Below are 26,996 nucleotides of genomic sequence, written 5' to 3'. Positions count from 1 at the left end.
CCCCCTGCACTGCCCCCCTGCACTGCCCCCCTGCACTGCCCCCCTGCACTGCCCCCCTGCACTCCTCACAGGACCGAACCCACCACTTCAGCCACGAACAGCAGCTCAAAACCCACTGTAAACAGCTAAAGAACCTCTTCAGAACATACCTCCTCCTTAAAGAACGTTTCAGGAACCATTAGAACCACAAAGAACATGACAGAACCCACACTGAAGAACCATTTCTCTCATCATGAGCACATTTATCCATCTTATCCATAGAGAACCTATATAAAGTCTTTTTAAAGAGACATTTCATCCAATATTCAGGAACATCAGGAATTTTAGGAACCGTTACACCCATGCATTATACCCATAAAGGACATTATAGGAACCATCACACACCCAATATTCAGAATATATATATATATATATATATATATATATATATATATATATATATATATATATATATTTATTTTTATTATTATTATTATATCAGCCAAAAAACATGAACATATTCAGGAACATATTTCTCCCTTAAAGAACATTTGAGGAACGACAAAGGAACAATTTTTTATTTCAGGAACCGCAAGGAACACTATAGGAACCCTCACACCCATGCAGAACATATTCAATTTATCTCTCAAAGAACTTGTAGGAACATTACCATTCCCAAAGAAAAGTTCAGTAGCCGTTATGATGGCATGTAAAGTGGTATCTGAACATAACCATTATTATAGAAACCTAGTGTTTTATATAATAACATTTATTACAAGAACAAATGTTACAGTAATGGTGGACTGTCCCTTTAATGTTCATTAACGTTACAAGACTTTCCTTTTCCTGTCTGCGTCCATCAATCAGCTCATCACTCAGTTCACACGCTCTGAAGCTGGCGGGACATTAGCGCAGGGTGGGGTCTGAGCTTCACTGAGAGTCGTACTCCTGTATGATGTCTGACAGCGTGTTTAAGGCCTGCTGGAGCTCCTCAGTCTCCGCTCCGTAGCGCTGGTACCAGTGCAGGTAGGCCCGGGCATCCAGCATTTCTCCGGCGCGCTGGACTACACGACCTAATAACCCCGAAACACTGCTGTGATTGGAGCACACGGTGAGCAGCCGAGAGGACGCAGAGACGTCGAGCTCGTTCAGCGGATCTGAGAGGGATAATAATAATAATAATGAATTATAATTAATATAATAACATTCTGTAAAATATTCACTCATACTCACCAAAAAAGGGCTATTTTCAAATGAAAGGACCTTGGTGCATTACTTTTCCTGTAAAGTGTCTGTCCTCCAATTAAATGTGTGTAATTAGAATATTGTCCATATCCTATAATTTTCTTTATGTATGTCATAATTCATCTTTACACTTCCATTAACCTCACTTCCTCCATTAGAATCACACAGACTGTGCCTGTAAGACTGATACACAGTCCTGTGAAAAGTCTTCACTTAAACCATGTTAAGAGATGGAGGTAAATAACTAAACCAATCAACCGAAGACAAGAAAGGGGCGGGGCTAGACTAGTGCAGGTGGAATGGGTGGGGCTAAAATGTTTACAAATGTCCTAATTTGGTCCATTCCTTAGTCGGCACTGTGCTCTGTTAACGTGTCTCACCGGTCCAGTGGTCAACTGGAAAAGGATTCCAGTGGACACACCTGTGTCCGTGTCTGAGCCTCTGGAGGACGTCTGAAGTGCCAAAAGTGTTGTCCTGGTCACCACGGGCAACCGCCAGCACAGCTCGACTAGAATACTGAGATCAGCGATAAGGAACCAATAACCAATAACGACAAAACTAAAAAACAATTGGTTAAAAAAACTAAATAAAAAACACAGAAACAGGCCATTAGTGTTAATCACATGATCAGAATATCATCAGAACGCGATAATTACCCTAATTAATATTTAATAAACCCCACATTAACATAAAACACACTGCCCCCTCACTGCTGACACCCACCGTCACACTGGACGTCCCGCACTTCAGGCCTAAGTGAAGAAAATGCAGTGATTGCACAGCTGAAGCATTTGCCAGGTGGTTGCTATGGGGTTGCTAGGCAGTTGAAATACTGTCATTGCTATGTTGTTGCTATGGTATCCCGGGTGATAGCTGTGTGCTTACAGGATGGTTGCATATTTTGGAATGAGATCACCCCTCTCATGCACACAGCCCCTCCCTAACTCCGCCAGACAGGTGTCCTATTTCAGGATACAGGTTTCCCGGCAGGTGAAAGCTGAGGTAGGTTCTGGAGGGTTCCGTTGACCAGACTGTCCCAGTGTGACCTCTGACTGCAGAGAACCATGAGGAGAGATTAGCAGAGGTTTATTAAACCCACCTTTTAACCGGGATTCATCAACAGCTATGAACGGTGTCTGCCTGGTAAGCTGACTTCCCCTCACCGCGACGAGGCCTGGGCGGTGTTCAGTAGTTTGGCTGAAGGGAAGGGGCACACAGACCGGATCAGCTCCCACGGCTCCATCCCCAAACTCCTCCCACTGGACATTTAAAGGAGTGGCTTGGTGTTAAATCAGATGATCAGATGATTGATCTCTGATCACTGGACTTAGACTCTCATATTAAACTGTGCAATGCTCATAGAATACAGTGATGTCACACAAGAAAGAGGATCTAGGAACCTACCTGTGTGTGGTGAGGCTCTGTACAGGTAGCAGAAGTCCAGCCAGGTGTGAGGCGAGCTGTGTGTTCATGGCCGACAGCGAGCCTTGTGGCCTGGAGGAGGACCTCCCAGGACGTCCAGCACAATAAGACAAGGCGTGGTCGTTGTGAAACAGCAGTGTGCCATCAGCTGACCTGTGAGTTAAAGCAGCACTTGATGATAATTGCTGTGTTCTCCTCCAGGACTCCCCCTACTGGTGGGCAGTGTAATTCACTTTTACTCCACTGCAGTAAATACAAATCATGCTTTAAGCGCCCCCATCATGGGCAGCTGTACATATGCATTTCTGGACAGTGTGACACTGTAATCTATGAACATAGATAAAAGTATGGCGCTAACAGAAGTAGCAGCCAGCTGGTGATTTTTTTTTCATGTTCTCCAGCTCATGTTCTAGATAGCAAAATTAAACATTTAATTTCATCACTTCAACACAGCAGAGACCTGTGCAGCGCTGCCAGACTCAGTGCAGTGTTGTAGTGCTGGAGGGGGCTCTCTCCACTCTGATGAGGGACCACCGAGACCGTCAGGATGTGGCCCACAGGGAACTCTTCACGGATCTGCTCACAAAGCCTGGACCCAAGCCCTGCCAGTGAGAACATCAGAACCGGACGGAAGTGAAAACATATACAGGTCAACGCTGTCACACGCCAGAACCTTGTATCTCCAAAACTGCAACTTTTAATGGAAGTTCCATTTCATGTTGGAGCATTTCTATAGATCCATTCATCATGAAATTCTGATACAATATAAAAAACACCTGCAGATTTACATTATGGAGAAAATAATATCAAAATGGAGATGCAAGTTTTTTGTCCAACAGCAACATTATGTATATGATGCCTTTTTAAGGATTGCAGTTAGCACAGTGCTGATTGGTGGGGGTGAACTTTGCAAACTGCAGACCTGGTTCTAGCCCATGCTCACCTGACCCTGTTCCTCCACTCAGGCTGTGCAGCAGAATCGCTCCACCATAATAATCCTGCCTCTCCGCCTCCTGCCGAACTGCCTCCATTGTCCTCTGAAGAACGCCATTCTCACCTTCACCGGGGCCTCCATGGTAACCTGGTTAGAAGGAAAGCCGTAAGACAGATATGTTCTGTGGTTAAACGGGTTCCAGTAGAACGTGCTTTGGGTTATCTTCTCATGTTCCCATAGGAACGCCGTCTACCATCTACCAGGCCTCACCGTAGGCCCAGTTCCCTCCGCGTCCTCCCTTCCCCTCGATGATGTTGGACGCTCGGAATTCACTGCACAGAAGGGAGCTCGTATGAGAACACCACTCGAGATGGAAACCGAAGCACTTTCAAGGTCATACTTACCCGGTTTTCACGAATTCTGACGCTCCTCTGAGGACTTTGGGCTCAGTGTCCACACACACCGCTGCTAGGTCACCACTTCTGGAGCTGAAGGGACACCTACAGTGATCAATAGATAAACAGAGCTCACGTACTGTAGTTAGATGGTAGTAAAACACTCATTAGTTTCAGATTACCTCTTCTTACGGTGGTTTGAGGTGTTGGTGAGGAGCCTCCACCACTCAAGGCCCAGCTGGTTCCCACATTGCCCAACGTGCAGCACTACAGCAGACATGGTGTCAGTGGTTCTCTTGTTGGGGAAACAACATAGATTGGGTTTAGCTTTAGCTTTAGAAGTCAAAAGGCAGACTCAGTATGATCTTATTAAGTTATTTTCACTGCTGTAGCTTTTTTTTAAAGAGACTGGAACTCATCACCTCCAGCGATGCAGCACCAGCCTGAAGAGTTGCATTTCCGTTCCACCTTAAAAGACTGAACTATGTCGATGTGATATTTTGGTGAAACCAGACCTTTTTTTAATTTTTTTATGGTATATTTAAGGTGACAAACATGTTCATATTTGTCTAAATCCACAGATATGTGATTTAACCAGGTGAAGCATTCAAACCTGGCCAACTACAGCACTATTTAAGGTGGAACGGAGAAAGTCAGGGCGGTATTTCAGTGGAAGCAGTCCACTTTCAAAACCTAATATAATTTAGGTTGATTTACGTGTTTATACAGGTCTAACTGTACAGCTATGTGACCATTGTAAAAGAAAAGGGGTATGCAATATTTAAGGTGGCACACAGATAAGGGACTGTCAGGTAAGGCATCTGCACCATTTAAGGTGGACCGGAAACAGTCAGAGTATATTTTTTGCAAACCGATCAATAAAAAAGAGCTTAGGCGATATTTAAGGTGATACAGGTTTCTAATATTTGCGTAAAACACTATTTAGCTAGCATAGCTGACCTAGCCGAAGACGGCGCCTGCTGCCATTTAAGGTGGAACGGACAATTAGTTTAAGCCAACTCCAGCCTGGTAGCCTGCCTACCTCAGCTCCTCGGCTCCTCGGCTCCTCGGCTCCTCAGCTCCAGCAAACGCAGCGGTTTTGACCCTCTTGTCCGCGGTGTGGATCTCTGTGGGCCTCAGCGGTCCTCCCGAACCCGGCTGTGCTGCGCTGGTGAGGTGGTGCGGGTCGCCCTCGCCATGGCTTGAATTCGGTTGGAGAGGAGGAGTCCAGACCGGCGCATTGTAGTGATCGTGTCGACAGGATAATCCGAGCTTGTCGTGGTCGACCTCGCTGGACCATGAGCCAGAAAGGAGGGCGTCTCTGAGAACATGCTCTAGAACCAGTGCTGGAAAGTGCATCTCCGACTGGTGTGCGCCTGCAGTTAATGCAAAATCCTGCTATCTCCGCTCAGAACCGCCGCGGACCGAGGCTTGTTTTCGGGGGAACTGCGAGCTAGCTAGCTGGGCTGCCCCGTGTGGACGGCTGTGGACGGCTGTGGACGGGGTTTGACGTTTTGCTGATGTTTCTGGATATTTAGAAGCCGACCCAGGAGGCTGGTGTTGATGATGATGGAGGATTTAACCGAGCTGGATCAGAGTCTGGAGTGAGTATCCCGACCCGACCCGACCCGACCCGACCCGCCTGCGCGCTGCCTGCCTCAGTCCTGATGCTAGCTCGGCTAACGCGCCTCTCCGCGGCGGGTCTGCCGGCGTGCGGCCAGATATCAGACCGGTACTCCACTCTAGAAATGAGTCAAGCTGCTGAAGACGGTTTAAGACGGGCAGGAGAGTCAGGGAGATGTTTAGAGAGCACACACAGGCTCAGGGAGTGCTGGCGATAGCGAGCTGGATAGCGCTAGCTAGCTAACCTCAGCCGCCAAGCTAACACAACAGACCTGCAGTCAAAACAGAGCTGCTGAACGGGGCTAATGTGCTGGATTTTGGGGGTAAACCTGTTTTAAAATCACTCAGGCTGGAATTAATATCAGATTAGAGAGCAAATGCTTTTAATTTGCTGAGCTCTCTCTCTCCTACATGCGAGGCCTGCTTTAGGCCTCAGATCCACGGTGTAAATTTCACCCCCCGCCGCCCCCCCTGTTATTATTGTAGGCTGACTTCCTGAGCGGAGCAGCTCTGCCATGGCCGGGAGTGTGTAGCAGTGTGTAGCAGTGTGTAGCAGGCAGTGTGCTCGGCGCCTTCACTCCGTAAGTGCACCCTCGGCCCTGCATGAGTGTAAAATCTCTAAAAATGCACCGGCCCGTATTAAACACCCCTCCGGTGAGGTCGTTTTAGCTCCAGCATCCATTTGCCATGCATGTCGTTTCAGATCAGGGGCTTTTATCGTCCACACTAAAACAATAGACACCCCTGTGCATCAAGAGCACGGGGCATGGGGCATGCACTGGACCCCCTGAGACCAGGCAAACCGAGCCCCTGGTCCTGATCTGCTTATGTGAACCTGAAAACCTTAAAACCCAGTTCTGGTTCTGTACAGCTCTCCTCAGACAGGGTCAGCGTCCATCACCATGAGGTTCACCTTGATCTCCGAGCAGAGCAGCATCGTAAGGTCATTTGCATGGTGGTGAGTTTGTGGAGGTCCGGCCCTGATAAACGAAGCCTCACACTGCAGCCAGTGCCATGGCAGTGACCCTGTACTACACATGTAAATAAAGGTGCTGTGAAGGGTTCTGTAGGCGGGACCGTGCGCTCCGTAGGGTTCTGTTGTGGTGGGATTTTGGATCTTTCCCACCTTTATTTTAAGAGGCTGTAGTGGTTGGGTTCTGGTCTGTGAGCTAGTCAGGTTTGGGGTTATTGCTGTACTGTTTGTTTATCTGATCAGATCTGATGTCATTACATTATTAACGACTTTGTGCATTTTTGTAAGTGAAATGTCCGAAATCAAGACGCTGCAGAACTGTGTGTCTGTGGTTTTATTCACTTATTTTTGTCCTCCTAAAAAAAGGGTTCACACACTGTTGGGACGGGGTCAGAGTGCAGATACCGTCGAGATGAAGAAGAGTCAGAGTACACATACGATTAAGACTAAGACCAGGTACCGGTACCGTTGAGACCCAGACGAGTCTGCATGCAAATGCTATTAAGTCCGAGACTAATCCCAGTCCAAACACCATCGAGATCAAGATCCAAGCCCTAATACTGAGCACAAGTCCTACTGAGACCAAGGCACTACTGAGTTCCAGCCCAATCCCAGTGCATGCTGTCGAGTCCGAGTCCATGAGGCCAGTCACAGTTCCTCACCGGTTTCTTTACCTGTGTAATGAAGGCTGGGTTCGATCAGGTGACGCTCCAGGTGGGCAGGTTGGCTGTTCCTACAGCCCAGCTTTACCTGCATGTTCCGGACTATGTTTAGACCTGTGTTAGTGCTGGTGTTCAGGTTCAGAGGAGGCCTGTTAAAGACACGGGCTCAGTCTCCTCACCACCGTCACAGTAAAAGCAGATGGAGAGGCGTGTGAGGGCCGGTGTGGTCGCTGTCTAAGCTGAGCTGTGTTGTCTCTCCTCCTCAGGTGTTGCGTCACATCAGAAGGCTTGCTTCTCTGAGCTGGTTCACCCCGGTGAGGCAGCTTTCTTCAGGCTGCTCCTCGCTCGGCCTGACGCAAAATGGACGCGCTGCTGAATCCTGAGCTCAGGTAAACTCTTGGGCTCTGGCCGAGCGGCCGAGCGGCCCGACTGACGGCTCTGGTTAAATGAGTGAATCGGGCTGATCAGGGCTGGGTTTTCCTAAAGCAGCGTAGCACAGGGATGGTTCATATATGGTTGAGAGACCCAGCACACTCTCTCTCTCTCTGCCAGTTATGATGATTCTAAGATGCTTTTGGGGAAACTGGACTCTGACCACATTGGAGGTTCCTTACCATCATGGTGTTTAAGTCTGTGACCGTTTCTATTGAGGGTATGCGTATCCTCAGATGTCTAGATAAATGCTTAACCGAGAAGGGCAGAGGGTTTCAGGTGATGCTGGACTAAAACACTGCAGGGCAAATCTGCATCAATCAGATCAACTGTAGAACCAAAGTGCTGTTCGCTATTCCTAAAAATACTAAACTGAAACTAATGAACGACACAAGCATCAGCTGAAAATGAAACGGTTCAGATGAGCCGCACCTCATTGTGCAGCTTTATTATTGTTTATATTTATTAAATAGAGAATTTACACCTACTTTCATTAATGAACACGGCACACCTTATTCTGCCACGCCCACTTTCAAGAGTTTGCTGTTTAGAGCAGAGCTAACCAGCTTCCCGACACGACACACAACGAGAGATCCGTGTAACTTTATATATCCACCACCTTCCAAAGAAGAGCACCTGCGTCCGGCGGTGAAGGAGCTCAATTTAAAACAACGTCTGCTCTTACCATTTAACCAACACCAGAACACCCTGACCCAGAACAATGGCTCGGTTCTGAAGCTCCGGTAAAGCGTACGCATCGGGTGCCTATGAGGCTGTCCGGTAAGATGTTAGCCTGAGCGCTAACCTACCTGCAAGCCTCACAAGCATCCAGCACGTCCGTCTTGAGAACTGATCACTGCTACTGGGCTGAACTCCACCAGATGTTGTAACTGATGGCAATCAATTCTGTTACTGTTCCAGTGTTACGTATGGAACACCCCTCCTCACCGCGCCGTGCTCTCTCGTATCGACGGTTGGGTTTTATTACCTGGCGTGAGAGCGCAGTGTTGGTCAGCTCACCCTGACGGCCGGTTTGTCTGTATCTTTAGCTCCTCACACGCGTTGCGGGAATGTTAAGCCGTGCAGCAGTGAAACTCTAATCCTGCTTCTCCAGATCACGCTTTGAGTGGCTGATCATCATAGAGGGGTTTTAGTGCACTGAGCGCTTGTGTGTATAAATAACCCAAATACTGAAGCCAGCTGATGCTCTTGTTATTTTATATATATATATATGTAGCACAAATCAGTCTGAAATGAAACGTACACAAGAACAACCCCAGCATTAACACGCGGTGAAAAATTATTATAATATTAAAATTAAAATAAAAACCAGTGGCCAGTTGTGTACTACACCCTAATGCTGTAAAGGATAGACCATACACAAACAGGAAGTGATGTAGCGTGGCTATGCCAGCACTTGCATGGTTATCAGTTTCCTCAGATGGAGTAGCTCCTCCCTCTCTGCTTCACACGGCTTTCTGTGATGGTTTCCATCAACACCACACTCAAGCCTGCCTGTCCGTTGGCACGGCGGTGTGGATGTTTGAGCATGCTCAACTTTGACTCTTATTTATACTACATACTTCATACTCCAGAAACAGGTAGCATTAGTAGTTATTACGCAGTTGGGACGCCCCAGGTATCGCTGACGTACCCCTGTATGTAACCAGTATCTGCCCAGTATCCTTCATTTTACTCCAGTGTTGGGAACGTGGGCTGCACGATATTTTGGGCACAAAATGACATTTTGCAGAGTTTGATTTCTGCAGTGATCCAGCATGTCACGATATTAATAAAGCACTCCGTGAGTCAAAGATTGGAGTAAACGTAGTGATGGGTAGGTAGGATCTGTCATGGAAAAGAAGTAGGAATTTTTCTTTTGCATAAAGCAGCAAAAAAGTTTTTTAATTCGCCTTTTGTGACCCTGCACGTCCTGCGGAGTGAGCCTTGCACATGCACGTGTTGTGATGACCATGCTGAGACAGTATATAGTGCTTTAATATCCTAACCTGTTGAATCAGGGTTGTTGCACCGAGGCATCCGGTGCAGATTATTCTGCTTAATCAAAAGTAATCCAGTGTTTAAATGAGCATCGTTACACCCCTGATTATATCATTTGTTTACGAATGTGCTGTGTCATTAATTTGGTTTACAGTTGTGTAGTTTTTGTCCTCTTCTCTGTTGTCCTGCCTTGCAAAAGAATTAATCTCAACATGACAAACATAAAACACATGACCTCAGAAAGTAGTCCTCTGTGCTATAAAGTATCTGTAGATGCTTCAGATGTGCAGATTACAGTGTTTGTCAGATTTGAAACCCTGTCAGAAATATGAGGAGCGTGGTGGCAAATACATTTACATAACGAGTGACAAAAAGGAACACATGCAAAACAGCTGTCATTGTGAGTTTCCACTATGAAGGTCAGAAGAAAGAAAGAAATCCTCTCAGGACTGGGTAACCCAGTTGTTGCCTGGGAGCCTCATTATTTGGTTCCTAATGAGAAGCAGCAGTCTGGTCCTCAGGTTGAAAGAAGGCAGTCCGTGTGTTAATCCTCGTTAGGTCTTTGTACGAAGCTCAGGTTGATCCTACAGAGGAGCGTGAATCAGTCCAGTGCTGCCTGACTTCTCAGTTGTTGTTGTCTGTGATTTTCTGTTTTCCAAAGAGTCTGTTCTTAACTGTCTCCTCTTTCCTCCGCATGCCTCTGATGACCTCAGGGAAAAGACACATGATGGTTCGGTATGTCTCCTAAACAACTCCTTACTTTTAGTCTATTTTCCATCGAGCAGATGGAGTTTCAGTAATCGTTGTTTATCCCTCAGCAGCAGCATGTTTACACTTCAGTTAATGTGATCCCAGTTTTGCCTCTGATCGTAAGACCTTGTCTGTCCTCGTTTTGTTCCCAGATCAAAGTTGAGAACCTCTCAAAGCAAGTCATTTTTAAAGGCCTTGCCCCCAGGGTTGTCCTGTCAAACCGTCTCCTGCCCAAAGGAACCAAGTCTAAGGTGAACCTAGAGGAGCAGGGTCGACAGAAGGTGTCGTTTAGTTTCGCACAAACTAAGAAGCCTCGCCAGAGCCTGTTCTTCCCCCCGCCCAGCCCCGAGAAAGCTGCCAGCGAAAGTTCTTCCGGAGCGCCGTCTGCAAGCCTGCCCTCTACAGACCAGGCAGAGCAAAGAGCCGCAAGCAAGAATGAGCCAGCTGAGAAAATTGACGTCTCGGCTGTGGCCACAATAGTGTCCCAGTTGACCCAGCCCCCGGCACCCCCCCTCCCACCCAAATCCAAACCTGACCTCGGCAAGATGCATTTTAAGAAGCAAATTCTGTCCGTTGTTGAGGAATGTCCCGTAGTCAGTGCGGGTCCAGAGGAGGCCACCCCGGAGACCACGGGTTTATTAAGCAGACCTTCAGCAAAGATTGAAGCTCAAACCTCAGCGCCTCAGTTCCAGCAGAAAAGCGCCTCTGACGGTTCCTCTGAAAAAGCGGCGAGGGACGAAAGCGCTCAGGACAAGTTGGATGCTTGCCTTAAAGGACCAACTGATTCCTCCCATATTGGGAAAGAGAGTAAGGATCAGCTCAGCGTTTCTCCAGACGAGGAGAAGGCCCCATCTCAGTCGGGCAGCTCTCTGCCGGGTTCTGAGTTTGATGGTGATTCTAGTAGGACCTCTTCCAGCCAGAAGTCTAGTGACTCAAAGACTGTGATAAAGGCTGACTGTCACAGTACCGAGGTAAAGAAATCCTCCAGCTCCAAAACAGATGTCTCAGAGAAGTCCAGATCCGATAGGAGGGAGGAAAAAGATGAAAAGGGGTCTAGCCGCTCCAGAGCGGAGAGAGACTCCAAAACAGAGAGAGACTCCAAAACAGAGAGAGACTCCAGACACACGTCTTCGCGGTCCTCTCGTTCTGACCGAAGGAGGACCAGGAGCCGCTCACGGTCTAGGTCCCGAGGTTCTCGGACTAGCTCTTTGTACTCCAGATCGGAGAGATCAAGAAACGAGAAACCGTCAAGGTCAGACAGGTCACATTATCACGATTCCGAAAGGAGGTCCCACCGAAATTCTCCTTATCGCGAACGGAGGAGGTCGCACTCTAGAGCTGACCGGCGATCCCGGGATAGCTCGGACTCCGAAGACGAGCTCAGGAAGCCGAGGACACGAAGCAGCGACTCGAGCCGATCCTCAACATACTCGAGCTCGCAGAGGGATTCGAAATCGTCCTCTCACTCAAAGTCCTACAGAGACTCAAAATCCATAGATTCCTCACGCTCCTCAGAAACGGACAGAAGAACGCAGTACTCGAGGACCGAAAGATCTGGAAGAAAGGAAAAGGAGGACTCCGAACCCAGCAAGAGGAGCTCTTCTGAGTCTGAAGCCAGTCACAAGAAGTCTGTTTCCCAGGCAAAATCAGAGGCCAGTACTAAAATGTCCCCTTCCAGCTCGGATACCTCGACAAGATCTTCTGAGAAGAAGGTCCAGAAAACCAGCGGAAGCTCAGATTCTGACGAGGAGCAGCGAAGAAAGTCTCAGTCCTCTGCGCCTGTGAGTTCATCGTCCAAAAAAACGGATATTTCAGAGTCCAAGTCCTCGTCTAGTCCGACTGGAACTGACAGACAATCAGTAGACAAACTCAGTAGTAGTAAGAAGGTGCTTCTCTTGGACTCCGACACAGTCGTGTCTCAGGGAGAATTAAACAAAATGGACAGTTCTCGACATGAAGATAGTACCCAGATCAAACTGCAGAGTACTTCCTCTCAACAGAACCAACCGGCCACGCCGAAGGACAACTCAGCAAGTCAGAAGACTGGATCTCAAGGTACAGACGAGGATCCTGGCTGTGTGGCACTGTGCCCGACTGTCCCTGACGTTCACAAAAACGCTGATGTGGAATCGAGTGCTCCCACGGGTAAACCTCATGTTCCTGTCGAAGACGTTCCTGTAGGACATGATCAACTTGGAAAAACGGAGCAAACTCTAGTCAGCAGTGACGGTCCGGTTTTAAAAGAGGCGTGGGTTAGCTTAGCGACTGTCAGTAATGCTTCTTCTAGCTTAAATGAGCCGTCTTGTCCGGGCTTGGCTCCCAGTCAGGATTTAGCAGGATCATTGGCAGACACTCTTTCTGTGAAAGAATTACCACATGGAGGATGCTTGAAGCCTAACACTAAACTTGATTCTCAGTTAGTAAAGAAGGTCATTAGTAAAGAAGTCAATAGAAAGACTGTTAACACTGAAACCTCTTGCAAAGAACCTGAGCAACCTAAAATAATACCTGAACAGCCCAGTGCTGGGATGGTGAAGAAGGGCGGTAATGCTAAAAAATCACGTTGGGATATCGTCGGGCAGGACGCGTCAGAAAATCTGAGCCCCAAGAAGACGGTGAACCCGGATACTGTCCCTGTGAAGAAGGTCATCTCAGTGAAGAAAATAGAATTTAATAATGAAGCCAGCCTTGAAGAAACCTGCTCGAAGAAACAGGACCCAGTGGTACGTTCTGTGAAGTCGGAGGAGGAAAAGCAGAGGGACGAGTCGAAGGAATCGCTGAAAGAGGTTACGCGTGCTCCTGCTCTGTTGCTTGATCACGGTACCCAACAGACTAGTGGTGCAAGCAGTGAGCATTTCCTCCCGCCGCCAGCGGAACGAGCTCTCGAAGTTCCTCTGAAGTCAAGCGGTGTTGATTTGGATCAGAACCATTTTAATCATAAAACGCTGAGCAATGACGACTCTCAAAAGCCTGCTAATGAAAACCCTGCGTCCCTCAATTGCGATCGCAAAAGCCTTAGCGAAGAAAGTGAAACCGACGACTCCGACTCGGATTCGGATGACGGACAGGGCTCTTTGAAACGACTACACTCGGTAGTGATTGTGCCAAAGAATTCTACCATTACCCATGAGTCCCCATCTCCGAGCCCGTCCAGTCTCTCTGGACAGCAGCAGCTGACGTGTCAAGCGTACGAGTCGAAGAAGGGCAGTAACGGTGAAATTCCTAATAGTCACAACTCTCAGTCCAAGCTTGCGGTGGCTTCGGCCGAAGGTAGAAAACCTGACGTCTCGCCTCCCCCTGTTCAAGTGCCCTACCAATCCCAGAGCAACATGGTGGACAGCACCAGCCAATCCGAGGTAACCAGTGCGCTTTCGGACGCGATCAGGAACTGCACTGTCCATGAAAGACCAAAGATTTGTGTCCCAACCAGCCAAGCCCCTACCCATGCTCCTGAGAATGCACAAAGGGACTCTGAGTTAGGTCATCAGCAGCACTATGACCGACCGGACAGCTGGCACGGAAGAAAAGGAGCTAAGGAACAGTGCAGAGACTTTGGTTCCTCAGAGGAACGTCATAGTAAGGATGGATTTACCTTAAGTTGGGACTTCACCCAACCAGAGCAACCCAGCAGCACATTTCAGCAGCCGGACAGCAGCCACAACACCCATCAGCCCCCCCAGAGCGGAAGTGCGTTTACTGGGCAAGGTGGTGGAGTTTGGACCCATAACGGCAGACCGGTCGACACCTCCGTGCCTTCCCAATGTCACGATTTGTTAGGCCAGATTCACCCCGACTCTCTGACCAACGACAACGATGAAGACTACGAGGCAAAAGCACTGGCCATTAGTCGAGGGGCTGCACCTTCTTCCGAACGCCATGTCTCCTCTGCGTTTGTCCAGGCCAATGAGATCAGCAGCAACTGCAGCTTTGTGAACCACGCTTCTGAGAGTCCGCTTGTTCTAGAACCTCCCCGAGAAGACAGCCAGAAGCCTCACCGAGGCAGAGGCCCGCCCAAGAAGAGACGTCCTGAGTTGGAGTCAGAATCGGACAACGAGGCGGATGCGGGGCTCACTTGCAAGAGGGAATGCTTGGAGGAGCGTGAAGTCAAGGTATCCTCGGATCAAGAAAACGCACAGCGGCCGCTGCTCAGCCTGAAGGACTTCTTTGACCCTGGTACCTGGAAGGACAAAGCCAAGCAGAAAAAGATGCCTCCTTACTTTGACCTCATTGAAGAAAACATTTACCTGACAGAGCGGTTAGTGTCTTCTCTCTTCTGTTCTGTAGTCTATTGTGTAGTGTAGAGTCCTGGTGGACCGCTGCTCTGTTACCCCCTCCTCTGTTCTATTATAGCATCCAGCCTTTTCTGCTAATAGCAGGCCCTCCTGTACCCATCCCAGCCATCCCCATCCATGCATTCTGTGTACAGTCTCTGTTATTGCAGTTTTGTTTTATGGATGTTTGGGATAAGTTGCTAACTATCAATTCCTGATCTCTGCCTTTTTTTTTTTTTTTACAGCAAGAAGAATAAGTCTCATCGGGACATTAAGCGAATGCAGTGCGAGTGTGCTATTCTTTCAAGAGAGGAGCGAGCAAGAGGGATCATGGCTTGTGGGGAAGATTGCTTAAATCGCCTGCTGATGATTGAGTGGTACGTCAACTAATGAAGCGTGATTCTAGCCTAGTCCTGGACTCCTCTAGGAGAGGGCTGGTAATGGTTAAACAAACACAACACCGTTATCTGTAGTGGAGTTTATTCTAACCAGCTCTCTGAACACATGAACTGGTTTAAATATTAATTTCTCATACATTAAACATGCCTTTTGCACAGTTCAAATATGTAGGCGCATGTTTTTAGTCCGTTCAGCTTGGCCTTATTTGGGGGAGGACTGATTATCTGGTATCAGATACAGTATGGACAGTCCTGATTGAGAATAGTGACTGTAATAATGACTCCGTGTTCCCATTTCCTGTTCCCTTCCTCATAAGCTCATCCCGCTGCTTGAACGGAGCGCATTGCTCCAACCGGCGCTTCCAGATGAAGCAGCACGCAGACTTTGAAGTCATTCTGACAGAAAGCAAAGGCTGGGGATTGCGAGCAGCCAGGGACCTACAGCCGTGAGTACCCCTGCCCTGGGACAGTCGGTCCAAATGAGCCCACCGTGACCATGTTCAGGAGCAGGTAACTGAGTTTGGTTTGATCTGCCTCAGGAACACCTTCGTTTTGGAGTACTGTGGGGAGGTTCTGGATCACCGGGAGTTCAAGTCCCGGGTGAAGGAGTACGCTCGCAGCAAGAACATCCACTACTACTTCATGGCTTTGAAGAATAATGAGGTGAACCTGTCTACACCGCTCACCCTTCTCTTACTGCTGAATGTTTGACGCGTGTAGGCGGAGCCATATTTGAAGCCTTTGTAGTACACCTGGTATATACACACACACTCGCGCGCACACACACACACACACATACGCTGAGTTCTGTTTTAGAGGGTTCTGTGTAATTCAGTGGTGGTAAATGGAAACTGGCCACTACACCCTAAAGGCAGCATGTATCCCTCCACCATTTTAATGATCTGGTTCTAAAAGCAGGTTCTAGAGCCGAACTCTTCTCAGAACTCTGGTAGAACAGTGTCTCAGGCATCAGGCAGCGTCTTCATCACCATTAGGTGAAGAACTTTCTGTGAGGAGCTTTTATTATTAGAGCTCCAGACTGTAATGCACGTCCTCTCGCGGCTCATTGCGTTATTAAACGTTGTCTGAATGTCTGTGAGAAGACTGACCCCCTTGTTTCATTGACAGATCATCGATGCCACGCTGAAAGGCAACTGCTCACGTTTCATGAACCACAGCTGTGAGCCCAACTGTGAGACCCAGAAGGTCAGTGCAGAGCTGGAACTTCTCCTCCGTCTGTCGGGTGGTGCAGTGTCGCATTCCTCCCTTTGGATGCTTGTTATTGTGGCCGGCTGCCATGGTGTCTGGAAGTCCTCTTTTTTTCCCTAGCCAAGGTCACGATACTTTCGCTGATTCAGCCTTTTGCTTTTGTTTCCACAGTGGACTGTGAACGGTCAGCTCCGCGTTGGCTTCTTTACCACCAAAGCTGTGAGCGCTGGGACAGAGCTCACCTTCGATTACCAGTTTCAGAGATATGGGTATGCTGTCTGATCTGTTTTCAAAAGGTTCAGCTGTGAAGTTATCATTTTGAACATACAAGGTTTTGTTGTGACCACTACAGTATTTAGATCCTGTTTAAAATGAAGGTCTCAGATCTTCTAGGCCTGGCAGTACTATAGGTCATATGTAGTGAGTGTGTAGTAATGCTCAGTGTTTATAAAAGTCAGATATGACGTTTTTTGATTGACGTTTATTACAGGTTTTAATTGTCCCTAATTTCGGACTCCTCTCCTCTCGCTCCTTCAGGAAAGAGGCCCAGAAGTGTTTCTGTGGTGCTCCGAGCTGTCGCGGGTTCCTGGGTGGGGAGAACCGTGTGAGTGTGCGAGCAGCCGGGGGGAAGAAGCAGAAGGAGCGACCCCGGAAGAAAGAAACCGTCAGTGCTCTAACCACGGTGGGTGGACACCGCAGTAAGGGTGTAGAGCGGAGGTCTGGTGGAACGTCAGGTTCCCTGCTTCAGAGGTTCCCACAAAGGCTTCCTTTCTAATATCTGTAGTAGTTCTCTGCCATAGCTGAGCTTCATGGAAGAGCACTGTGTACTGAGTAGCTACAGCTGCTCAGCTCGATTGGTAACTGCTAAAACACAGCCTCACGTACATGTTGGAGGAAATCTGATGTGATGGGAGTGTTTTATTTAGCACAGTGATTGAGTGAGTATTACGCCTTCGTCAGTTCACGCTGGACTGACCTTAACTGGGCGAGTCAACTGGCTGGTTGACTTGTGTATTCTCTCGCTGAGTCAGAATCAGAAATACTTTATTGAATCCAGGAGGGAAAAAAGACAGGGTCATCTGAAAGGAAAAGGAAAAAATTCAAAAAGTTGCTTATTAAGGATCCAGGAACACAGTTTTACTTAGAAATATGTTAATATGGATGTATTTTTAGAGTTAAATGGTTAATCCAGCCTGTCAGTCCCATTTCTCCTTTATCCATAAACCAGCTTATCCACCTCGTCTGAAAGGGAACATTTGCTGCAGTATTTATTGATGTTTTTGAATTTCTGCTTCCTCTTTTTTTCCTCCCCAAAATGTGCTGAATCAGAATTAATGTCAAACCCGCTAATATGAACCAGTCCTGACGCTCACGCCCCTGTACTGTGTAACACGATACATGATCCACCCCCCGTCACTGGGCCGCTCCGCTGAAGGAGCGATGCTGGGCTGAACTGGGTCAGCGTGGTACGTGGCACTTGCTAATTGCTCTGAGATTTTTAGAGTCTCTTCCGGTCCATAAATACTGTTTCTGAAATTACTCGGTTCAAGTTGAGGCCTGTTTCGGCTGGAGCGAGTCTTCTGAGCACGGAGACGGGAGTGGATTGGGACCGTATGGAAGAAGCTGCTCCTGTAAAGACGGGGCACCGGTGCAGCTGCTGTAGCGAACAGGAATTACCCCCCTTTGAAGCTCATTACTTTTAGCAGAGGGATCTTCTGTAAGGACAACAAATGTTAGATTGAACAGACGATTGACCTTCCAGGGTGCAGTAGTATCAGAATCAGAAATACTTTATTGATCCCAGGAAGGAAATTGCAGTTGTTACAGTTGCAACCTTCAAGACAATACATTTAGGACAAAGAGAGGAAAAAATGAGAAACGTGTGTGTGTGTATGTGTGTGTATATATATATATATATATATATATATATATATATATATATATATATATATATATATATATGTATATATATATGTGTGTGTGTGTGTGTGTGTGTGTGTGTGTGTGTGCATGTATGTATGTCTTATTTATTTATTTGTTTTATATTTATTTATGTCTTATATTTATTATATGCCAAATTATTGCACACATTAAATTGCATTACAGTACTATTATTATTGCACACATGAACAGTATAATTTAAGTATTGCACAACTGAACCATAGTGTCACACATTGAGGGAGGGGTTATAGACTTGTAGATTAATTGACAGTTAATTACCATGTAGATGATTGCAGTAAATTGAGTTTCTTTTTCAGTTATGTAAACAATAATAATAATAATAATAGGCCTGTAGTACCCAAATTATATCGGTGTAGTCAGTTCTGTGAGCGTGTCGATGTCTGTCTGTGTCGCAGGTGGATGAGGAGCTGGAGGCTCTGCTGGAGAACGGAGACGGTCTAAGTGATGAGAAACAGGTGATTTCACTCTGCAGGCTGATGGTGCGGGTGGAGACCATGGAGCAAAGACTTACCTGCGTCAAACTCATCCAGGTGAAAAATAATGCCATATGGTATATGCCAGATATCACAAGACACAGATGCTTCTATTTTCTAGTCTAATTAATTCTGCATGTATGGAAGATGGCACAGGCATATAATGAGAAATACTGTTTTTATCAATCTTCCAGAACACCCAGAATCACTCATGCCTGAAGCAGTTCCTGGACCATCACGGCCTCTCGTTGCTGTGGATATTCATGGTGGACCTTTCTGAGGCTAAAAGCAACTCTGTTAACAACATCAAGCTGCAGCTGGAGGTAAATCTATGTGCGGTTCACAACCAGAGGTGTTTTGGTAGTCCTCCTGAATGTCGTGACGCATTTTGGCCACTAGATACTTCTGCATGGCTGCCTTTTTAAAGATGTGCTGTTACAGACCGAAGCTCCATCTGTTGCTGCATCAGCCCATCTCTACCTCACTGGACCCCCGTAGGACCACCTCTGAGCAGACATTACTGTGGTGGTGGTGAAGGCTCAGCACAGAGGGGTCACTGCTAGGTTAAGAGTGGGGCCACCAGCCAAACCTGTCCAGACAAGAAGGGTTCTGTGGTCAGGAGTTAATGTCTGATCAAGGGCTAGAGGGTCAACAGATGGGCTGCTGTCTTTAACTGTGCACCAGCAAGAAGGGGTTTCTGATAAACTGGCCAGGGAGCATATAGTAGTAGTGTTGTATACTTGTGTGTTTGATATGTAGAGAGCCTCAGCTTTTCCTGGACACCCTGTTGTGTTGTACTCTGTTCAGATCATGAAGGCTTTGGCGGTGCTGCCCATCTCCACAAAGAACATGCTGGAGGAGAGCCGCGTGCTGCACTTCATCCAGCGCTGGGCCCAGAGCCATCCACTGGGCCAACCTACAGAGCAGGACGGTTACTCCAGTGAGAGCACCTCCCGCGCCCAGACACCTCTGAACACCCCCGACGGCCCCCCGGCTAAACTAGCCCCGGAGCTGGACGGAGACACGCCCAAACGCGCCGTCTACCGTCGCCTAAAGATCATCAGCGAGAACAGTCTGGACAGTGCGCTCTCCGATGGCAGCAAGGCCTCTGATGGTAAGGAGGAAGATGAGGAAGAAGAGGAGGAGATGGAAGAGGAGTCCGCACAGATGGATGTTCAAACGGACGCCGCAGAAAAGAAGGAGACCGGTGCCGAGACTCAGGCTGAAGGAGAGCTGCCAGTGAAGCAAGAAGCTTCTGGCGCTGCGGAGGGTAGCCAGTCTAAAACTGAAGAGGTGGAAGGAGGTGTTAAGGAGGACGGCCCAGAGGAGCAGGACGCTGAGGAGAAGGTGACCGTCACGGAAGAAGAGAGCCAGTCCATTCAGGGTGAGGAGAAGCCTGCGGTGGAACCGGAACCTGAACCTGAACCTGAGCCTGAACTTGAACCTGAGCCTGAGCCTGTGTCTGAGCTGGAGTTGAACTGCCAGGGAGAACCATCTGCTTTAGAGCCACCCTGTGATCCTACCAGCATCCAAGTTGAAGAGGACCCGAGCACGTCTGTGGAAAGCCTTGACGTTGCAGTGGTCTCCACTGAAACCACCGTGGAGGCGGAGTCTTCTGAACCTTCAGACGTTAACGAAATGGCTCCTTCCACCACTGATGTTTCCGTGGAGCCTTCTGAAGTGACCATGGAAAGCACACCTGCTTTCGACACTACAGCTGTCAACGCTGAATCAGAACCATCAGCTCTGAACCTGGAGGACGTCCCGCCCAGTTCCTCAGAAGAGACTTCCACAGAGGTTAACACTGTTTCTGTGGAAAGTGCTGCCGTTGCTCCTGCTGCTGCTGCTGCTCCGACAGCCGTGGATCCAGCGGCTGCCGCACCAGAAGTCCCATCAGCAGTTGCGGTGGCAGCGGAAGGTGCAGTGATGGTGGCTGAAGGTGCAGTGGTGGGCACCCCGTCCCAAGACGAGGAGGAGGCTGTATCTGATGTGGAAAGTGAGAGGAGCCAGGAGCCTCAGATCAGAGCCATTGATATCAGTGAGATGGCTGTACGCCTTCTTGACAGCTGGAAGGACCTGAAGGTAAGATGGTGACACACACCGCCTGTCCTGTCTCCAAGTGTACATCTTCATGTAATCCTCTAGAGAATTGATATCTAGACTGTCTGTTTCTACTTCTCTGTATTGCAGTTTGTCTGAACAGCTTGGACCAAAGCTTTGAGCAAACTTGAACAAACCCCGCCCACTTCTGCCCATCCACCTTCTAATAAACCCCATCTACACTGCCCCACTCCCACTCAGTCAGACCTGCCCTCTGAGCCTGCCTCACTCACATCAGCCCTGCCCATCTGCCACACCTACACATACATAATCCTGCCCCCTTTTGTACAGACCCGCCCACTAAATCAGCCCTCACACCTCACAGGCGTCTCTGACCCACAGAAGAACAGGGTTCTGCACTGTGTGTGTTTACATGCCTCTGTTGTGCAGTCCTGGTGAACAGACAGCTCTTTCACAAACGGTGCGCTCTGTCTTTCAGGAGGTGTACAGGATCCCGAAGAAGAGTCAGGTGGAGAAGGAGCTAAACGGTAGGGCACGGAGTCCAACACAACACACACAAAAAAATAGGGGCGATTTTCACAGCTTTGAAGTCTGGACTGATTCTGGGCTCATTTTGGGGGAGGGGTTAATCACTTGTTTACTTTTCTGGATGCATTTTTGCGAGAACCAATCATGCGACCTCACGAAACCCGCTTTCACACTTTCACACAAATGCACTGACCTCTTGGTCTGGCAAAATCGCAAGTGTGGAAACGCCCGCAAGTTCTGCAGCTCTGCCTGAATCACCCTGTTTGTTTGTTTGTTTGTTTGTTTAAAATCTGAGTGTAGCTCAGCATGGTCTCCTCTGTCTCCCTCTAAACAGACCGCAGCAGGGATCGTGAGGTGATGCTGACGCCCCGCACGCCCTCCTCCAGCAGCCGCGAGCGTGAGAGAGAGCGGGAGCGAGAGAGGGAACGTGATCGGGAGCGAGAGAGGGAGCGTGACTGGGAGAGAGAGTGGGAAAGGGAGCGAGAGCGGGACTTGGAGAGGTCTATGCTGCGTAGTGCCGAGAGGAGAAGGAGGCGAGGGTCCGCATCCCCTCCACCTGCATCGGCCTACGAGCGGAGCAGCCGCAGGAATGAGGACCGGTAAGATCCAGACCCGTTCAGCCAAAGCCTTTAAAAGGGCCCTTATTGTGCTTAATATTCATCCATGCCGGTTTGGAGCACATGTCTTAAAGGCACAGTGCCAAAAACAGCCTCTTCAGTTCTATAAAGCTGGAAAGATCATATGGGGGGTTTTCTCTTGTGACCTGTAGTGTAAACACTGACCCCTGGCTTGTCCTGTAGGTATGATCAGGCCAGCAGCAGTAAGAAGAAGCCTCGGACGAAGGAGTCCCGGAACAAGCTGTCCACGGAGGAGCGGCGGAAGCTGTTTGAGCAGGAGGTTGCTCAGAGAGAGGCTCAGAAACAGCAGCAGCAGCAACAACAACAACAGCAGCTTCAGAGGCTAGCGTTCGACCCGCTGCTCTACGCTTCCAGTCCAGGCTTTATGACCTACCCACCCGGTTACCCCATCCAGACTTACGTGGACCCTTCCAACCCCAACGCAGGCAAGGTCCTGCTGCCGACGCCGGCCGTGGAGCCGATGTGCGGGACTCCAGCCGGCGCTGCCCCGGCGGTCTCCTTCGAACAGACTCCCGCTCAACCACTGATCACTGACCTCGGCATGACCTCTCCGGTCCCCAGCACCACCCAGGCGGGCACGGCCTCTAGCCTGGCACACATACCCGCACAGCCGCAGCAGTTCGTCCAGTCCGCGGTGCCACCGCAGGACCCCGGCGTAGCCGTCCTGTCTGTGCCGGCGCAGGCGGCCAGCCCGCAGGTGCAGGGTCAGCAGGGCTATGCCACGCTGTGGGACCCCAGCACGCAGCAGGCTGTCACCGTGCAGACGCAGCCTGCCCAGCAGTACTCCACCGCAGCCCAGCCACAGACCACCATCTACTATCAGGGCCAGCCGTGCCAAGCCATCTACAGCATTCCTGCAGGATACACACAGTCCAACACTCCAGTCATACAGGTACACTGACTGGTTAGGCATTATTATGACAGTGTTATGATTTTATAGTGCATTCATTTGGTCAGCCTTTAGCTAGGGCACCTCACTGAGTTCTAGCACCAGGTCGAGTTCTCTTTGAGGTGAAAGGAAAGTACAGCTGCTTCAGGGTGGCTTTCTTAAGCTGCAGAAGGAGATCAGATGGCTCACAGAGCAATATTTCGGATTGGATCGGTTCTGTTTTCGGCCCTTTTGGGTGACCCCAACAGTGATCTGATAGTCCATGAATCTTCTGTAGTCTGATACAGAATTCGAGTTAATCAGCGTAGTCTCATACAGCGCAGCTTCACCCAAATGCAGCACTCTTTAGGCCGTAGGCAGGCTTTAGGAGTGTTGGAGCGATGGGTTTCTCATTGTGTGCTGTTTCATGCAGACTTACACCGAGCCCACCACGGGATACCTGCACGGCCAGCAGGTCTACACCGGTCACCAGCAGGGAGTGGTGGTCCAGCAGGGTGGCACTGTCACCACCATAGTCACATCTCAGACTGTACAGCAGGTAATGCAGCTCGTCTGTGAAGCCACCAGAGGGCGCTATTATCATTTTTTTGTTTTGGTCTTGGAATGAAGTTAATATCCTGCATCTTCCAAGAGTAGCCTTTCAGTTCCGATGCTCAAACGGGCCCCTCAGATAAAGGAGGGATGATGTTTTGTGGAGTTGCTTTAATCATGGATGAACTCCCTCACACTCTCACAGTGGAACGCTGAACCAGAGTCAGGGCTGTGGGGAGGGTGCTGGTGTTTGGGGAAGTGAAAGTCCCCTCATGGAGGGGAAAGAAGGATTTAGTCTCATAAGTGCTGAATATGATGTGGAATATGACTGGGAGCACAAACTAACAAGTGTACTCCGTCCTCTACTGGTTGCTTTGTCTGCAGGAGATGATTGTACCCAACAGCATCATGGACCTGCCTCCCCCTTCGCCTCCCAAACCCAAAACCATCATTCTGCCTTCAAACTGGAAAGTAGCGCGGGATCCCGAGGGAAAGATCTATTACTACCATGTAGTCACCAGGTGTGTACCTCTGATTCCTCACCTCTCAGGTAGACTTTAAGACCTGTGTGAGCAGCGTGTACCACGCCACCATAATCTGGAGACGGTGTTGACTAGGAGATGCTACTTGGTGACGTCTTCATGAGTTTAATTCCTGATGATGCCAGGAGTCCAGGAGAGCACAACTGTGTTAATAATGGCAAAAAGGGTTTTTGTTATTTTTGGTTATTCCTGGTCAGAATGAGGCGTCTGTTCATCCAGGGATCTAACAGTCCTTCTGTGTCTCTCAGGCAAACACAGTGGGATCCACCCACCTGGGAGGGCACCGGGGAAGAGGCCAGCGTGGAGCACGAGGCCGAGATGGACTTGGGAACACCGACATACGACGAAAATCCCTCAAAGGTATCAGTCAAACCTCTCTGATACATTTCTGATCCCCTAGCAACCACTGAACATAGCAACCGTCTGAAACGTCATAGCAATCACCCTGCAACACTGTAGCAACCATCTAGCAACATCATAGTAACACCTTAGTATTCACCTGAGGATACCATAGAAACCAGCTAGAAACACCATAATGACCGCCTACCATAGGCGGGATACCATAGCAACAGCCTAGCAGGAAGTGGGAACCGCCTTAAGCTGTCACACGCTTCCTGTAGGAAAGCGTGTTCGTAGCTGTGAGCAGCAGTGATTCGGGGGAGTTGTCCCCGAGTCCCCCCAGGCTGGGAGATGGCTTCGGCATGTCGGGCTAATTGAAGGCGCTGCAGAATGGTAATGGGTAGCAGCTGCAGCTCATCTTCTCCCGCAGCACTTAGGGGTTCAGAGAAGAGGCGCTGTGTTTGAAATGCTTTAATTTGCTCTCAGGCTTTAAAGGCTGGTCTGGGCTGAGCCGAGGAGAAGCGGGAGAGCGGCTCGCGCTGGATTACAGCATTACTTTTAGTAAATGTTTGAGAGCCGTGTTCAAAGGCGTCTGAAAGCCTGTCATGGTGAACGTGTGGTCCTTCTGTCGCTCGCCACACACAGCTGTGCCCCCCAGGCTCGGCAGGGTGGGGCTGCTGGATCTGCCTGGGTACGGCTCAGACTAACGGTTTGGGCTGTTTTAGAGCTTTCTGATTCAACTGAACTAAGTGTGTGTGTGTGTGTGTGTGTGTGTGTGTGTGTGTGTGATCCCTGTACTATCTCTTTACAGTTCTCCACCAAGACGGCGGAGGCTGACACCTCCAGTGAGCTCGCAAAGAAAAGCAAAGAAGTCTTCCGCAAGGAGGTACGCTTCCCAGACCTCACCGAAACACCGTAATACAGACAGACTAAATAACACTAGACTCCATGAGGAGAACTTTGGAGATGTTCTAATGATGAACACAGTGATGGAGAACCTCCACCACTTTCTGTAGGAGTGTTATTATTAGTGTTTATTCTGATATCAGAGATTTACTGAGCAGATCAGCAGATTTACAGTCTGATTCACTCAGAGGAGTAAAGCTTTTCTCTGTCTCTGTCTGGTCAGATGTCACAGTTCATTGTGCAATGCCTTAATCCGTACCGCAAGCCTGACTGCAAACTGGGCCGCATCAGCAACACAGAGGATTTCAAACACCTCGCCAGGAAGGTAAGAACCTGTAGTGAGTTTAAGGAAACATATTGAAATGAGGGTCTGTGGTGATCAACCGTACTCTACTAATGTGTGTGTGTGTGTTTACAGCTAACTCATGGAGTGATGAACAAGGAACTCAAGTCCTGCAAGAACCCTGAGGACCTGGAGTGCAATGAGAACGTCAAACACAAGACCAAGGAGTACATAAAGAAGTACATGCAGAAGTTTGGCACTGTGTATCGTCCCAAAGAGGACACCGAGCTGGACTAGCGCCCCCCGCACACACACACACTCGCTGAGGAGTCTGTGTCCGAGCGGGCTCAGCCCACGATTAACTTTCCTGACTCCTGTTTTTGTTTAGTTTTGTTTTTTATACTGACTTCATTCTGAACACGTCCTAACTGCTGCTCTGAAGACTCTGCCACCCGTGAGGAGACGAGATTAATATTATTATTATTATTATTGTTGTTGTTATTAATATTAATATCACAGGAAAGGTCCCACAGCCAGCGAGCGAAGCAGAGGACACACTTAGGGTGCTACACAGACTGTTCTCCAGACATTGTGCGCTTTTTAGCCTCCTCCCGCCTCCAGCACACGTCTTCGATTACCTCTCCAGCCGCTCTCAGCGCCCGCTTCCGGACCGCCGGTTCATTTCCTTCACGGCCCGCTTGCACGCGTCGATATTTCTCCGTATAGTCCAGTCCAGTCCAGTCCAGCCGAAGGAGGCAGACGTTCTCCAGACAGCAGGCCATCGTAGTTCTCATGTTCTTCACTTTAAGCATCAAATACCGACGTGGCGTCTCGACTGAGCCGCGCTTTTAGCGAACGGGAGGTGTGAAGGATGCGCGTCCATCCACTCTAAGCCGCTCTCGGCCACTTTTACCCTCCTCTCAGCGGGGGGGACACGTAGCATTTGTTGTTTTATCAACCTGTTTATCACTGTTTTACATTAACTGTCATTAACTTGCTCTTTTACTCGCATCACGAAGGCAAATGTGAAGCCCTCCAGGCATTCTTCGTCACCCCACTCCACACACACACTCACAAACACACACACACACACACACCTTCTAGTCGATCAGGGTTCTTCTCCCATAAGCTCTTGCCGCTGATGAACTCATCCAGCTCATTTGTTTGCATTAACCCCTGCCCCCCCTCCTCCTCCTCCCCCAGGAGATGTGTATTATATTGCTTTATATGTGAATATGTTGAGAAATAGTTTTTGAGACCATTTAAATAAGCAGAGACTTTGTAAAAGGACTGTGGAGATCATGGTTTATTGTGTAAATATGTGTAATTATACCAAACCCCCACACGCAGGACGGCCGCCGATTACCAGTGTTCCCATAGCAGCCGGGACTCCACGCTTTCCACAGCCCTCTCTCTCTCTCTCTCTCTCTCTCTCTCTCTCTCCCTCTCCCTCTCCCTCTCTCTCTCTCTCTCTCTCTCTCTCTCTCTCTCTCTCTCTCTCTCTCTCTCTCTCTCTCTGTGTGCCGGTCGGGTTTGAAGGTGGCGGTGGG

The 26,996-nt window shown here is 48.9% G+C and overlaps 3 protein-coding genes across 4 annotated transcripts in view; 1 reads left to right on the top strand and 2 right to left on the bottom strand.

Annotated features, from left to right (window-relative positions):
* Positions 1–543: 543 nt before the first annotated feature.
* On the bottom strand, positions 544–5,283 carry LOC140556583 (tubulin delta chain-like). Of its 2 annotated transcripts, none has more exons than XM_072680656.1 (11): positions 5,018–5,283; positions 4,158–4,270; positions 3,985–4,080; positions 3,851–3,912; positions 3,590–3,727; positions 3,107–3,248; positions 2,629–2,799; positions 2,388–2,483; positions 2,201–2,276; positions 1,646–1,740; positions 544–1,136 (listed from the first exon to the last, which is right to left on the bottom strand). In XM_072680656.1, the coding sequence occupies exons 2-11, from the start codon at positions 4,253–4,255 to the stop codon at positions 971–973; spliced, it is 1,140 nt and encodes a 379-aa protein (XP_072536757.1). In that variant the 5' UTR covers positions 4,256–4,270; positions 5,018–5,283; the 3' UTR covers positions 544–970. The 2 variants fall into 2 exon arrangements, with proteins under 2 accessions (XP_072536757.1, XP_072536756.1); XM_072680655.1 differs by having other exon boundaries at positions 1,605–1,740; positions 5,018–5,280.
* setd2 (SET domain containing 2, histone lysine methyltransferase) lies at positions 5,114–26,996 on the top strand. The gene is made up of 22 exons (XM_072680654.1): positions 5,114–5,579; positions 7,500–7,622; positions 10,380–10,401; positions 10,569–14,671; positions 14,933–15,064; positions 15,403–15,531; positions 15,625–15,748; positions 16,214–16,291; positions 16,466–16,563; positions 16,832–16,976; positions 18,652–18,786; positions 18,924–19,052; positions 19,537–20,811; positions 21,269–21,317; positions 21,653–21,917; positions 22,119–22,848; positions 23,258–23,383; positions 23,761–23,897; positions 24,167–24,278; positions 25,069–25,143; positions 25,387–25,488; positions 25,582–26,996. The coding sequence occupies exons 2-22, from the start codon at positions 7,594–7,596 to the stop codon at positions 25,741–25,743; spliced, it is 8,157 nt and encodes a 2,718-aa protein (XP_072536755.1). The 5' UTR covers positions 5,114–5,579; positions 7,500–7,593; the 3' UTR covers positions 25,744–26,996.
* Positions 26,013–26,996, bottom strand: part of nbeal2 (neurobeachin-like 2) — a 46,557-nt gene continuing 45,573 nt past the window's right edge. Inside the window, exon 30 of the mRNA XM_072680740.1 lies at positions 26,013–26,291. Coding sequence (XP_072536841.1) covers positions 26,013–26,291 — 279 coding nt within the window. The remainder of the gene's footprint in view (positions 26,292–26,996) is intronic.

Source organism: Salminus brasiliensis, chromosome 5 (assembly GCF_030463535.1).
Source record: "Salminus brasiliensis chromosome 5, fSalBra1.hap2, whole genome shotgun sequence".
In the NCBI taxonomy this organism is placed as follows: domain Eukaryota; kingdom Metazoa; phylum Chordata; class Actinopteri; order Characiformes; family Bryconidae; genus Salminus; species Salminus brasiliensis.
The sequence above is the reverse complement of the archived record's forward strand: the minus strand, read 5'-3'. Positions and strand labels throughout refer to the sequence as shown.

Excerpts from the sequence above, each read along its gene's own strand:
- LOC140556583 (XM_072680655.1), bottom strand. The coding sequence starts at position 4,255 with ATGTCTGCTGTAGTGCTGCACGTTGGGCAATGTGGGAACCAGCTGGGC. Across the intron at positions 3,728-3,850 it reads CGGAGGGAACTGGGCCTACG|GTTACCATGGAGGCCCCGGT; the intron begins GTGAGGCCTGGT and ends CCTTCTAACCAG. Across the intron at positions 1,137-1,604 it reads TCCAGTTGACCACTGGACCG|ATCCGCTGAACGAGCTCGAC; the intron begins GTGAGACACGTT and ends TATCCCTCTCAG.
- setd2 (XM_072680654.1), top strand. The coding sequence starts at position 7,594 with ATGGACGCGCTGCTGAATCCTGAGCTCAG. Across the intron at positions 23,898-24,166 it reads TACTACCATGTAGTCACCAG|GCAAACACAGTGGGATCCAC; the intron begins GTGTGTACCTCT and ends TGTGTCTCTCAG. Across the intron at positions 24,279-25,068 it reads ACGACGAAAATCCCTCAAAG|TTCTCCACCAAGACGGCGGA; the intron begins GTATCAGTCAAA and ends ATCTCTTTACAG.